At 43.0% G+C, this 15462-nt stretch overlaps 1 protein-coding gene across 2 annotated transcripts in view; it reads left to right on the top strand.

Moving 5' to 3' along the window:
- The window catches only part of LOC109900803 (basal cell adhesion molecule-like), a 100018-nt gene that overhangs the window by 84197 nt on the left and 359 nt on the right, over window positions 1-15462 (top strand). Inside the window, exons 13-17 of one of the 2 annotated variants that reach the window (XM_031802549.1) lie at window positions 699-734; window positions 1302-1322; window positions 1844-1985; window positions 3576-3672; window positions 13074-15462. The exon at window positions 13074-15462 is cut by the window's right edge and continues 359 nt beyond it. In XM_031802549.1, the coding sequence (XP_031658409.1) occupies window positions 699-734; window positions 1302-1322; window positions 1844-1985; window positions 3576-3672; window positions 13074-13076 (299 nt within the window). In that variant the 3' untranslated portion in view covers window positions 13077-15462. The remainder of the gene's footprint in view (window positions 1-698; window positions 735-1301; window positions 1323-1843; window positions 1986-3575; window positions 3673-13073) is intronic. The other variant, XM_031802551.1, reaches the window with a different exon arrangement.

The raw sequence follows: 15462 nt of genomic DNA, 5'->3' as shown, positions 1-15462 counted from the left end.
TAACGTTCTTATTGCTTTCTCTCTCTCTCAATCTCTCTCTCTGTCCCTCTCTCTCTCTCAATCTCTCCCTCTCTCTCTCTCTCTCTCTCTCAATCTCTCTCTCTCTCTCTCTCTCTCAATCTCTCTCTCTCTCAATCTCTCTCTCTGTCCCTCTCTCTCTCTCTCTCTCTCTCTCTCTCAATCTCTCGCTCTGTCTCTCTCTCTCTCTCTCTCAATATCTCTCTCTGTCCCTCTCTCTCTCTCTCTCTCTCTCCGTCTCTCTCTCTCTCTCTCTGTCTCTCACTCTCTCTCTCAATATCTCTCTCTGTCCCTCTCTCTCTCTCTCTCTCTCTCTCTCTCTCAATCTCTCTCTCTGTCCCTCTCTCTCTCTCTCTCTCTCAATCTCTCTCTCTGTCCCTCTCTCTCTCTCTCTCTCAATCTCTCTCAATCTCTCTCTCTCTCCGTCTCTCTCTCTCTCTCTCTCTCTCTCTCTCTCTCTGTCTCTCTCTCTCTCTCTCTCTCTCTCTCTGTCTCTCTCTCTCTCTCTCTCTCTCTCTCTCTCTCTCTCTCTCTCTCTCTCTCTCTCTCTCTCTCTCTCTCAATCTCTCTCTCTCTCTCATTCTCTCTCTCTCTCTCTCTCTCTCGTTCTCTGTCCCTCTCCTCCATTGTGGTGTAACAGTAAACTGTAGTCTAATCCGGTTCCTCTCTTCTCCCTGCAGCCGTCGATCCCAACGCAGCCAATGATACAGGCAGAGGTAGACACTTATCCGTCTTCTCCCTCCTCCTTTCCTCCCTGCTGTCAGGACTCTGTGTTGTATATAGCCTGTAGTACTTCACCCTTCCTCCAAGCACTCTACTGTACTGTACATTGTATATTTCTCTATTACTACTGAACACTGTGGATATTGTATATTGTGTTTAGTTTGTCATCTTTGTATGATGTCTGTCCTATACATCTTTGTCTGATGTCTGTCCTATATTCTGTGGATGCGGTGACTTTTCCCTCCCCTGGGGGGGTAATAAAGGATGATATTCTATTCTATCCTCTTCCACTCTCTTCTTTTCTTTTCTCAGTGTGTCTTTGTCACTTCTTTTTCCCACTGCGTGTTTCTCTTTCACTCTGTTTCCTCCCTGTGCTGTGCTTTTCAGTTGCTGTGGGCTTGTGAGTAGTTGTAACTAGTATTTGTTGTGGCGGTTGTGTTTGTACACTAGTATGTGTGTTGTTGGTTGTTAGTGGGTGCACATAGTGGTGCGGTGTGTGTTGTTGCTTTGCTATGCAGTGGGTCTGAGGAACTGCCTTTCTTTCAAAATGCTGCTCAAAGGGAACCATGTGCTTAAAACAGGTCTGTACAAATACCTCTGTGTGTATGTGTGTTACATTGTGTGTATGCGATACAGAGAGAGAAAAGGTGTGTGTGTGTGTGTGTGTGTGTGTGTGTGTGTGTGTGTGCATGTGTGCGTGCGTGTGAGCGTGCGTGTAGTCCCCCCTCTTAGCCCCACCAGACTATTGTCATCTCAATCTCAAAGCTGAACAAACCTCCCCCTCCCCTTTCCTCATCTCCCCTCCACCCATCCAATGTTCTCCACCCAACACCACCCATCCCATTTCTGCCCCTCTACTCCCTCACTTCCCTCTCACCTCTTCCATTACCCACCCCTACCCCGCCACTGCCTCCATCGCTGTCCCTCCCTCTTCAACCCTTCTCCCCCTTATCCCTCCTCACCTCCCACCCCCTCCTCCCTACCTCTTTCTCCTCTCACCTCACCCCATCCATCCCCTCTAACTTCACTTTCCATCCAACCTCTCCCTTCTCCACCTCTCCCCCTTGCCTTCATCTCTCCCGCCATCTCTCCATGCTTCTAGCTGATAAGCAGCAGGGTGGCTCCAGTGGCGTGGTGATAGCCGTGGTGGTGTGTGTCCTAATGCTGCTGCTGCTGGTGGCACTCCTATACTTCCTCAACAAGAAGGGCAAGCTGCCCTGCAGCAAGAAGGACAATAAGGAAGTGTGAGTAACAGGAGGGAGGTTAGGGTGGAGGAGAGGAGGGGAGGGAGGGAGAGCTGAGGAGAGGAGGGGAGGGAGGGAGAGCTGAGGAGAGGAGAGGAGAGGAGGGGAGGGAGGTTAGGGTGGAGGAGAGGAGAGGAGGGGATGGAGGGAGAGCTGAGGAGAGGAGAGAAGGGGAGGGAGGGAGAGCTGAGGAGAGGAGAGGAGGGGAGGGAGGTTTGGGTGGATGAGTGGAGGGGAGGGAGGAGGGGTGGAGGAGAGGAGGGGAGGGAGGAGGGGTGTTGAAACTGTTTCTAAAGAAAGGCATTGTGATCATTGGAGTACAGACTATCTGTTCTCTTTACTGTACTTTACCTCCCTCTGCTAACCCTCTACCGTTTCTCTCTCCCTCTGCCCTTCTCTACCGTTTCTCTCTCCCTCTGCCCACCCTCTACCGTTTCTCTCTCCCTCTGCTAACCCTCTACCGTTTCTCTCTCCCTCTGCTAACCCTCTACCGTTTCTCTCTTCCTCTGCTAACCCTCTACCGTTTCTCTCTCCCTCTGCTAACCCTCTACTGTTTCTCTCTCCCTCTGCTAACCCTCTACTGTTTCTCTCTCCCTCTGCTAACCCTCTACCGTTTCTCTCTCCTCTGCTAACCCTCTACTGTTTCTCTCTCCCTCTGCTAACCCTCTACCGTTTCTCTCTCCCTCTGCTAACCCTCTACCGTTTCTCTCTCTCTCTGCTAACCCTCTACTGTTTCTCCCTCCCTCTGCTAACCCTCTACTGTTTCTCTCTCCCTCTGCTAACCCTCTACTGTTTCTCTCTCCCTCTGCTAACCCTCTACTGTTTCTCTCTCCCTCTGCTAACCCTCTACTGTTTCTCTCTCCCTCTGCTAACCCTCTACTGTTTCTCTCTCCCTCTGCTAACCCTCTACTGTTTCTCTCTCCCTCTGCTAACCCTCTACCGTTTCTCTCTCCCTCTGCTAACCCTCTACCGTTTCTCTCTCCCTCTGCTAACCCTCTACTGTTTCTCTCTCCCTCTGCTAACCCTCTACCGTTTCTCTCTCCCTCTGCTAACCCTCTACCGTTTCTCTCTCCCTCTGCTAACCCTCTACCGTTTCTCTCTCCCTCTGCTAACCCTCTACCGTTTCTCTCTCCCTCTGCTAACCCTCTACCGTTTCTCTCTCCCTCTGCTAACCCTCTACCGTTTCTCTCTCCCTCTGCTAACCCTCTACCGTTTCTCTCTCCCTCTGCTAACCCTCTACCGTTTCTCTCTCCCTCTGCTAACCCTCTACCGTTTCTCTCTCCCTCTGCTAACCCTCTACCGTTTCTCTCTCCCTCTGCTAACCCTCTACCGTTTCTCTCTCCCTCTGCTAACCCTCTACCGTTTCTCTCTCCCTCTGCTAACCCTCTACCGTTTCTCTCTCCCTCTGCTAACCCTCTACCGTTTCTCTCTCCCTCTGCTAACCCTCTTCCTTTTCTCTCTCTGTCTGTCCATGTTCTCTCCTTCTATCAACCTATCTCTCTCCCTCTCTCTCTATGCTACCTCTCTCCCTCTCTCTCTATGCTATCCCCCTCTCTCTCTCTCTGCCTCTTCTGTGTGTCTCTCCTGCAGGGAAAGTGGGAATGTGAATAATGACATTGTGGTGGAGATGAAGACAGAAAAGGCCAATGAAGAAGCTGTCCTCCTGAACAAGCCAGCAGCACAGCAGGTCAGAGGGCAGGGGTCACTGGTGGGACGGTAGTGGTAGGAGAAGGGGGGATTGGTTTAAATTTTTATATGCACAGTCTTACATCAGAATAGGGTGATTCCCTTCTACACTAGAACAAAACCATTTCCACAAAATTACATCCATAGAAGTGTCCTTAGGAGGAAGGATTGCTGACATGTATTTGACATTTGTATCTTAATGCATAATTGAGACATAATTAATTGAAGTTGGAATACTTGTGACATTTTGACCTTACCCAGGCCTCCTTTAAGACTCCATGATGTTTCATATGTAGGTGCTAAAAGCTAAAGTTGGTGTTGTTAGGTTCTAATTCTCAGAGTAAATAACTCAACGGACAATAGATAAGCTTAACCAAGTTTAATTCTTCACAGAGGGTCCATACAGCTGGATTCAGACATCTCATGTTTCCACCATCACATGTATATTTACTCCAATTTAGACTCTCCTCCTTCTCTCCAATCCTTACATATTTTATGGGTAATAGGGTAATAAACCATAATTTCTCTCTTCAGGGGATCTGATCTGACCTCAACCCCTCATTCGCCTAATTCACAGATGTCCATCCATTTCCCCTACAGCAATTATGTGATTGCCTCCCCTCTACTCAGCACATTCCAATGCCATCTGGCTCCTACAGATAACCATTAACTTCTGATGTAAAAACCAGTCTCTTTCACCCCTCATATACTATACTTCTGAGTACAACAATGTTCCAAGTTTAACCCAGAATCTAACAGTCCCCTGTTTGGAACAATAGGTTCCTAATGTTCAATTTACATAAACTTGGAAATTACTTATAAATGGACAATGATAACAAAACATGAACAAAAAAATAAAACATGATTATAAATGAACGAACAACGCTAACAAAACATTCACCGTGAGGTTTACAAACTTAGAGACTTATGGCCTCTGTTCTATGAACACACCATACACAATCCGATTTCCATCTCTCATCACTCAACAGAATGACATTCCAGCTGAAGCAGTTGGCTTCCTCCCTTCCAGCTGAGTTGCTTTTAGTTTCTCCACTTTCTCCTTCTGGTTCCTAAGAGAGTTATAGCATAAGACTTGGAAAGCAACAAAAAGCCCCACAAAACATAACAGTATTAACAATGTGTTAAGCTATGCATAATTATACATGCATGACTACAAAAGTCTGAGACCATGATAATTCCCACTCTCTCTTTACCTGACTCTATGCCTCCAGGATACGTTTCTGCTGGATTCCACAAAATTGAAAGCCCTAAAAAGCCTCCTCATGCTTTCGCCCAGTCTTCCCCTTTCCCGGCCCTAGGTTCTAAGAGGTGTTCCCAAGCCATGTCATTTTCACTTTGTTTCCCATCTCCTCCACCTGGTAGGCAAGTGCGTATCCCTAATAAAGGTTCCATCCTCTTAAGGTAACTCAGCACTGTATATGCTTTCACATCAGTGCCCTCAAAATGTTGTTTAGAGTACAATTACCCCAACATCTATCCTCTTTCATATAATGCATTAACCAATAAAGCAGCTAACCCAACCCAACTATGATGTTAATGTAGCTCCTAGACCCAACCCATCTACATGTGTACAGTGGAATCTAGTCTCTTTCTAGCTCCGCTTCCTCTGTCATGGTGTCTTCAAGCTCACCCATTATGCCGCTGGACCTCACTTCTCGTGAGAACAATGCACCCACCGAGGAGAGACATGATGATCTTTACCGCTACATGTGCTGTAAGGAGTACTGTGTGGACCAGACCAACGCTGTGCCAACACCCCTGCCTGGTGTATCTTGATGTACACTCAAGCTCCAGAATTCAGCCCGTGCCCTTGGTTATCTCCTGCTTCTCATGTGCCGCTTTCTCCTGAGGATATACACACTGCAACACATTGGTCATTTTCTGACAACATAGACTCCCCCTTATGGCAAGATCACTAATTTGTTCCATTTGAATAACAGCCCCCGGTACTCCCATCAGTCTCCCAGTTACCAGCTACCCAGCCATTTGGCATGAGTCCTCATAAACTGATATCCCAACAATGCTACTAAAGTAACCCCTGCTACTACTAACATGGCCCATGACTATAGCCTCCTTCAATTACTGTCCCTACAGCGGCTGCTGTGAGAATAACTACTGCATGTAATCTGTCAAGTGTTCGCCGGCTGTTAGAAATTGGGAAAGAGATTAATGAGTTGGAAGAATATCCAACCTAACAAAACTGAATCACGTGTTTCCTGAAAGTTTACCTTATTGTCTGAAATGCCACCTCTATCTTTTCTACTCTCACCATGATCTGGGTATGTGTAATGTTTAACTGTAGTTTAACCTCATAATAGTCCCTATATTGTGCACAGTTAGCTGTCCTCCCTCTCCTATGAGCCATCTCCTGTAACAATAAACATAGTCTCTGGGAATGATACCCCTCTATCACCACAACTTTAATTTATGAGCCCCCACAGATCTCCACCGCAGTCACATTCCATCCCACTTAACAGCCCTATGTAATCATTCTGTCTCAAACACACCTCATGTGTACCTCGCCTCCTGCTACAGATACATTTGTACATATATCATTCCATCTAACCCATAACACACTAGTCACTACTCCTAATGCACTTCTACAGTTATAGACATACTAAAACATTCTCAGATCAATTAGTCGATATACATCAGTCTCTCCTCTGAAACAATGATCACTCTTATGTTCCACGAAACCTAAAAACATATTGACTTGCAAAGGAAAGTGCGAAAAAGTACACGTTTAATAACTTCACACCACCTTTGATGCGACTAAAACTCCATTACGTTCTATACCCATGTGATGCTGGGCTCAATGCCATCTCCTTCATTTTCATCCTTGTGTGTAATCGCAAAACAGACTGAGCCTTGTATGCAATTAATTGTACTGTAACATCCAGCCATCTCTATGTATCAATGCGGTTTAACATTAAAGTGTTGATGACATGGTAAAACAAAAGAGAACAAAATTAAACTTCATGGTTGACTCAAACTATCAACCAGTGAGTTCTCTAACAACCTCCCTGTCAGAGGACACTTAGAAATGAGGTTTCTGGAGCCTCCCTAATAAATTTGAGCAGTGCCCTCCCCCTCACCGTTCGAATGCAACTCTCTCTCGCTGTATCCGAATCATAACTACATTTTATAAATTATCCAACCCAAATTCAGAATGACAGCCCTTAGTGCTTACTTTGAGTCTAGTACTTGAATTCCAGCTTCTTAACTTAGCACACATCATCCCTGTTAGAATGTACATTTATAAACAGAACCTTTTATCGCCGAAAACAACTCTTCTCATTACAGCCCCCCTTTGTCCCTATCTTCCTGTCACAAGTGGCCTGGTAATGAAAGAACAGTATCTCAATGCATCCTTAGTCTAAATTGTTTGCAGTGTGTAGTAACTGTAACTGTCATCCCTATTTAACATTTATATATTTACTCAAAGACTAGGACCCCAGAGAACTGGTCATTTTCCCTTCGAACCCGTGATTCACAGCTTGTTTTTAAAAAAACATGTTAAATAAAAATTAAACACATTCAAATAACCAATAAACTTATCTCATGGTAAAATAGAGTAGAAACGGGTATTTCTCATTCATTTTATAATTAAATCCCAAGTGTCTATCATTTCTAGTGAGATTGATCAGGTCTCACCAAAAAGTCAGGATGCAGGGCAATCGACACCATTAAAATATTTCCTCTCCCTTTTCTTTCCCTGTCCTTCCGAAACCATTTCAAAACCTTCCAAACATTTCCAGCATTCTGCAGACCCAATTTGTTAACATTCACTATGCTACATTTTAATCAACAATCCAAAAGTATTAATTATAAACCAAACATGATAATTGTAAATTCCCTGTCCTTACTCCAATCACTAAATGTTTGTTTCAGTCCACCAACGTTTATGTATCTTTTATTTAGCATGTACTATTCTCCATAACAACCGCACCACAATGTTCGTGAACTAACAAAAAAAATGTTAAGTTAATTTTAGGTTTAGTAACCCCGTTGCTAATTCCTTGTGAAATCTATTTCAGAATAAGACTACATAAAATGTCTCATGAGGTCCAAAAAAAACCAAGGCTTTCTGAGTTTGCAAGGAGCGTTTGGCCAGATAATTTAAATGTGTTACCTTTAGAATCCATTCCCCTGGCATTTTGCCTAGATTCTTCAACATACGTTTTCTTGTGGCAGATTTTGCCAATTTATCATCATAAGTGATATTTGATCCCTGGCCTCTACTAAAAAGTTAGGTAAGACGTGATCTCATACGTCTTCCTTCACATAGAAACTGTAATCTCTATGATCCACTATCGATCAAACTGAAAAATTCCCTCCGGATGCATAGCGGCATTCCCTCCGGATGCATAGCGGCATTCTCTCCGGATGCATAGCGGCATTCCCTCCGGATGCATAGCGGCATTCTCTCCGGATGCATAGCGGCATTCCCTCCGGATGCATAGCGGCATTCCCTCCGGATGCATAGCGGCATTCCCTCCGGATGCATAGCGGCATTCCCTCCGGATGCATAGCGGCATTCCCTCCGGATGCATAGCCGCATTCCCTCCGGATGCATAGCGGCATTCCCTCCGGATGCATAGCGGCATTCCCTCCGGATGCATAGCGGCATTCCCTCCGGATGCATAGCGGCATTCCCTCCGGATGCATAGCGGCATTCCCTCCGGATGCATAGCGGCATTCCCTCCGGATGCATAGCGGCATTCCCTCCGAATGTGGCAGGTTCCATTCCTACTTACACACATTCTTCCAAAGTCTGATAGTCCCACATCTAAAACAGGGAGCTTTCTCCTTACATTTGGATGTTTTTTTGCTACCTTTCTTTTATTTACCTTGGCCATTGAAACAATAGCTAGTGACTTCCCTGTGGCCCTATTAACCCCGCGGATGTCTGCGAAGTGAGCGAAGTTATATTCAATTCTCAAAACATCCTGCTCTATTTCATCCACTCCCCCCGCAATTACCGTTTTGATCACAGGTTTGAACCTACCATCAAAGCAGAAGTGCAAATTCTATTGATTCACTCCCGTACCCAGTCTTTCTGTGGCTGAGTACTTCTACTAATTCCGGGTTTATCGGTTTGTATTTTTTGTTGATAGAATGCTGACATCAAGACGCTGGTATATTAAGCTTTTGATTCTGATTTTATGTCTTTTTGCCAAGTCATAATTGAATTGTTTATTTGATTTGAATTATCCGTCAGCAGAGTAATGTTGTCCAATTTTATCCAGTTTGCAAAAATTTTCCTATATTCAAGCCGAATTGGTAGAATGCTTGTGCGCTTCTTTCAGCACCTCCATGGCTTTATTAAAATCCTCTAGCTCCATATTACAGGGAGGAATGGGGCCGTTTATCTCTATATGAATAGTTATTATTCCCAAACCTCTCCTGACTGTGTCTTGGGTATTTTAGATTTCGTTAACTCTCTTCTATAACACACCTTTTAACTTTTTTCCAAGGTAGCGCGACCCACTTCCCCGGATTATAATTAATTGGTCACGGCAATTAATACCTTGTATTAGAACCTATACTATAGCGTCTGCAAATGTATTACTGGAGAATACGGATGACTTAATGTCTTATTCCAATATTGCCTCAAATAGTATTGCCTCACTGTTGTTGATAACCCACATTACCAAAATGATTCACACTTGTCTTACTATTTCTGCATAATCTGTCATGGTTCACCACCCCAACAGGGCATAAAACGAACCTCTCTTTCAAACACACACTCACACCCTGCGCTCTCACAGCCACTAAGACTGGGCTTCCACGCTTCTTACAGGTCTGGCCAATATACCCATTACACTAGGGTTTTACCCTCCACAGGACTACCCTGTTCAGGACTTCCCCTCTCTCTATGAGATTTTACCCTCCACAGATCTATTCTGCTCAGGACTTTATCAGATTTACACTCCACAGATCTATCCTGGCAGGGCTTGCAAACTATTACAGACTACAAATGGAAGCACAGCCGCGAGCTGCCCAGTGACACTAGCCTACCAGGCGAGCTAAATCACTTCTATGCTCGCTTCGAGGCAAGCAACATTGAGGTATGCATGAGAGCATTAGCTGTTCCGGACGACTGTGTGATCACGCTCTCTGTAGCCGATGTGAGTAAGACTTTTAAACCGGTCAACATACACAAGGCTGCGGGGCCAGACGCATTAGTCACATTAACCATATCTACATGTACTACATACTACCTCAATCAGCCTGACTAACCGGTATGTATGTAGCCTCGCTACTTTTATAGCTTGTCTTTTTACTGTTGTTTTATTTCTTTACCAACCTATTGTTCACCTAATACCTTTTTTGCACTATTGGTTAGAGCCTGTAAGTAAGCATTTCACTGTAAGGTACCTGTTGTATTCGGCGCACGTGACAAATAAACTTTGATTTGATTTGATTCTGCTCGGGACTTTATCTTGAAATTTGACCCTCCCCTGGAACTATCCTGCTCGGGACTTATGAGACTTACCCTAAACTTTATGGTACTAGCATATACCACAAAGCTACAACCAGTCGTTACACAATGGGCCTACCGAATTAAACTCATGCTCTCCAGGTCCGTATCCCTATAATTGTTCAGCCTACGATTCTCATCTCTCCAAGATGTCAAAATGAGTGGAAACAGGTGTAGGAACTGTGCCTACCTTATTTGTTGCCAGCTCCTGCTCCACTGATCTGTACTCTTTGGTTTGACTACAAATCGTGGTGAATCCTGCCGACAATGCCAACTGTTAGGTTTTAATTCTCAGAGTAAATAACTCAACGGACACTAGATAAGCTTAAACAAGTTTAATTCTTCCCGAAGGGTTGATAGAGCTGCATTTAGACATCACATGTTTTCACCATCACAAGTATATATACTCCAATTTAGACTCTCCTCCTTCTCTCCAATCCTTACATCTTTTATGGTTTGACAGGAAGAGGGTAATAGGGTAATAAACCATAACTTCACTCTTCAAGGGATCTGACCTGACCTCAACCCCTCATTTGCCTAATCCACAGATGTCCATCCGTTTCCCCTACAGCAATACTGTGACTTCCTCCCTTCCACTCTGGCTCCTACAGATAACCATTAACTTCTGATTTAAAAAACATTCTCTTTCACCCCTCATATACTATACTTCTGAGTGCAACAATGTTCCAAGTTTAACCCAGAATCTAACAGTGTCACATAAAGCTTTACCACTTGCTCTGTAATATGAGTAGTATTCTTATTTCAATAGCAATGTTCTTACATTAATTAATTTATATACAAAAATATGAACATGTCATGATTTACTAGGAGTGGTAGGTGGAATCAGGCGCAGAGAGCAGGGTTCAGTAGATTGTCAATTTATTCTCCGGCGCACAAAAACGGTCACGCCAACACACAGGGCGCATACAATTGACCAGCCCAAACACAGGACCAACATAGTCTGGAGAATAACCACACGAAAACCTCCATACAACAAAAACAATCCAACAAAAACAATCCCGCACAAAACAAGGGCGGGACAACCTACTATATATAAGGACGCTAATTAAACTAAAATACACACAGGTGAAACTAATAAGACAAAACCAACAGACAAATGAAAAAGGGATCGGTAGTGGCTAGTAGGACAGTGACGACGACCGCCGAGCACAGCCCGAACAGGCAGGGGAGCCAACTTCGGCGGAAGTCGTGACAGTACATGGATATTGAAATATACAAATATCACAACTCTAAAAGTAACAGAGATCCCACTCTAGAACTTTAATATGCTGTAGATTCAATTATGTTCAACAATATATTGAACAATGTGCCAAATCTAAAAAATAAAAAAAATATTTTCCATAGTCATGTTTGTATTTTTCAATATTCATACATTTTTGTAAGAAATGTGTTATTAAAATCAAATTGCTCTTCGTAATACAGAGCAAGCGGTAAAGCTTTATATGACACCAACTTGAGCATTTTACACCTACAAATGAAACATTATGGAGTCTTAAAGGAGGCCTTGGTAAGGCCAAAATGCTTTCAGATACAAATGTCAAATATATGTCAACAATCATTCCTCCAAATGAACCTTCTATGGATTAAATGTTGTGCAATTTTAGTTTTGTTCTAGTTTCATGAGTAATCAATCACCCAATAGCTATTCATGAGGAGAGGAGATCAGGAAACCAAAGCATTGGCCTAGAATAGCATCTGGGTTTGGCTGGAATCATTACAGCTACAGTGTCATCATGAATATGACCTCAGTTATAGACAACCATTTTTCATAGGAATAACCAATATAAAAATGAACTTCTTAATGACTTATATCAGGGTTCCCCAACTGGCGGCCGCAGGTGGTTTCTGAGCAAAAAATAATATATTTATATATATACAGTACCAGTCAAGTTTGGACACACCTACTCATTCAAGGGTTTTTCTTTATTTCTACTATTTTCTACATTTGAGAATAATAGTGAAGACATCAAAACTATGAAATAACAAATATGGAATCATGTAGTAACCAAAAAAGTGATAAACAAATCAAAATATATTTTAGATTCTTCAAAGTAGCCACCCTTTGCCTTGATGACAGCTTTGCACACTCTTGACATTCTCTCAACCAACTTCATGAGGTGGTCACCTGGAATGACTTTCAATTAACAGGTGTGCCTTGTTAAAAGTACATTTTGAAATTTCTTTCCTTCTTAATGCATTTGAGCCAATTAGTTGTGTTGTGATAAAGTTGGGGTGGTATACAGAAGATAGCCCGATTTGGTAAAATACCAAGTCCATATTATGGCAAGAACAGCTCAAATAAGCAAAGAGAAACAACAGTCCATTATTACTTTAAGACATGAAGGAAAATTACATTTTGATTTGTTTAACACTTTTTTAGTTACTACATGATTCCATAAGTGTTATTTCATAGATTTGACGTCTTCACTGTTATTCTACAATGTAGAAAATAATAAAAATAAAGAAAAACCGTGGAATGAGTAGGTGTGTCCAAACTTCTGACTGGTACTGTATATATATTTTATTTTTGCGGGGGACAATAAAAGACTGGAAAAACACCAGGAAATCAGCTCCAAGTGATTTTTTTAAAAGGCATCTGTTCCCAAGTATTCCCCATGAATAATAGAGAGACACGTGATCGTATACAAATGGTTTGAAATGATTATGTTTTAGTCAAACATTATATCTGTTTGGGCTTTTTGAGGTCAATATACAGTCTACAAATGATTTGTAATTACGTTTCGGCCCCCCGACCATCCGCTCAATATAAAATTGGCCCGCGGTTGAATCTAGTTGACGATTCCTGACTTGTATAATATCACATGATGTTGTATTGACTCACAGGATTTACTGGTGCTTTGTGTTGTCTTCCACAGTGAGGAACAGAGGAGAATATGACACAAGAAGACAGAAAGAGAGGGATGAAGGGATGGATGAAAAACGACAGCAGGGCTTGTTTTATTTTTGATAGAGGGAGCAATCGGACTGAGGGAAAAATACAGTGGAATGGGATGGTGTTTTTGTAGGGATGGGGGTAACCATGGGGGGGGTATTTAAACATGAGACCTAATACATCACTGAACATCAACTGACTTCATCATGACATTATCAGAGCATAATCCCTGTCCACCAATCACAACTCTTGGTTGACTCCCATGCAGAATAGAGCTGTACAGTAAACATGTGTCCAATGTGACTCTAGCCAACTCCAGTAACCCTTCTCTACCCCAATCCAAACACAAAATGCCATTAAGTCACTGTTTGTTGTAGGAGTGTTTGTGCGTTCGTGTGTGTGTGTTTGTGAGTGTGTGTTTGTGTGTGTGTGTTTGTGAGTGTGTGTTTGTGTGTGTGTGTTTGTGAGTGTGTGTTTGTGTGTGTGTGTTTGAGTGTGTGTTTGTGAGTGTGTGTTTGTGTGTGTGTGTTTGAGTGTGTGTTTGTGAGTGTGTGTTTGTTTGTGAGTGTGTGTTTGTGTGTGTGTGTTTGTGAGTGTGTGTTTGTGTGTGTGTGTTTGTGAGTGTGTGTTTGTGAGTGTGTGTTTGTGTGTGTGTGTGTTTGAGTGTGTGTTTGTGAGTGTGTGTTTGTGAGTGTGTGCTGTTATGCTTTGTGTATCTGAGCTGTGGGTTGTTCTTCGTTCAGTCAGTGTAGAACTGGATGTGTCTGTTCTGTGTGGAGTCTGCATCTAGCCCATTCTGGTGGACATGGGGAAAACACAAACTGTCATCCTACTCTATTCATCCCTAAACTGATTATTGTGTCACTCTGATTTCTATCCCGTAACATAGAGATCGTGCCTACAGTTACATAAAACTTAAGGACCATATTCTATGCCCAATACGAAGACCAGCAGCATATTAGGCACAATACTTCAGATGTACTTTGTAACAAAAAATTTCGGTCGACCAGTCATTCCAACCTAAATCCACTCCGGCCTTCTGATAATAGCCTATAGTACTGTATATAATTCTAGACTGTTCTAAGCTGGGGAACATACCCCCTATCTCCCTGTTTGCTTTGGTCCTGGCCAGAGTCCTCTCTTTACAGGATGACATGAAATAGAAGATTCTAGTCCCTGTGTATCAATTCATTGTTTAGTTTTTCATTTCAAATTATTATTATGTCTATTCATGTATTCAAATTCCTTTCAGCTGTTACCTTAGCAACAGCCAAGACAATTTCTAACTTCCTGATCCCTTCCTGTGTAAATGTTTTATTTTTCTCAAACCAAAAAGCAACAAAAACGACAAACTATTGGGTGTAGAAATTAGTTTCAAAATGTTGACGAAATGTATATTATGTATCAGGTCATTTGTTTTCTTCTTTTTGTTGCTCTGTCTCTGCAAACGGAATACTGTATAACTTGTCAATCAAATGGAGGCTTACTGTATACGTGAGGTGAATCTGAATGAATCTGTGTGTTTACTGTGTCGTTAGAGTCCTGACCCTGCTACAGCGCTCGCCGTATTTCATAGCCTACTGTCCTTCTCTGAGCAAAGCCATTTTCAGAAACACAACACTCCCTGTTACGCTCAGCTCACCCAATTATCATCCCCTAGCTCTAGAAAATTGGAGTAATCTGGCAAAATGGGGAACGTTTTTGTCCTCAGTTGACAATCTGAAATCTCTGCCAGCTGCATTAACATTTCCTTCAGTACAGATTGGCTTTGCAGGCCGGAGGGGTTAGCAACACAGTGAACACAGATTCACCTGCGAACGTCACAGACACAGGTTAGTTACAGCTTGATGAGGGAGAGAGGGAGGGAAAACAGGGGAGGTGGGAGCGGGTAGAGTCTGGGGGTGAGGTGGGAGGGGAGAGGGGGTACAGTGTGGGGGTGAGGTGGGAGGCGAGAGGGTGTACGTGATGTTAATTTTTTTTACCAAAATAAGTTGAGTTATTGAGTGTCCTAGTGGGGGTGTTCCAATGCTTTGGTACGCATATGGTTTATGTCTCTCCTTGCCTCACACGCTTTTTGATACTACCCATATTGGCAGCACAAAGATATATGAGAGCTGGTTGCAGTGTCCTCTATCATGGGTATACACTGGAAAAAAAATTGCCTTCTGAACAGGTCACTATAACCACTATTGCTTTTTCTGGGAATCATTTGGTTTTTCCAATGGTGTTTATATGTCTAGTGATTTAAGAGATCTATCTTTCCATAACTTAATGACTGTTCTGACTCCTGTGAGGTTAGGGGGAGACCAACAGGTGCATACCTTCAACTTTGGAACGCTTGGTTTTATTTGTAACAAAAAAAAAACATAGAA

This window comes from Oncorhynchus kisutch, linkage group LG2, assembly GCF_002021735.2.
Source record: "Oncorhynchus kisutch isolate 150728-3 linkage group LG2, Okis_V2, whole genome shotgun sequence".
Classification (NCBI taxonomy): Eukaryota; Metazoa; Chordata; class Actinopteri; order Salmoniformes; family Salmonidae; genus Oncorhynchus; species Oncorhynchus kisutch.
This window is presented reverse-complemented; position numbering and strand designations above follow the sequence as displayed.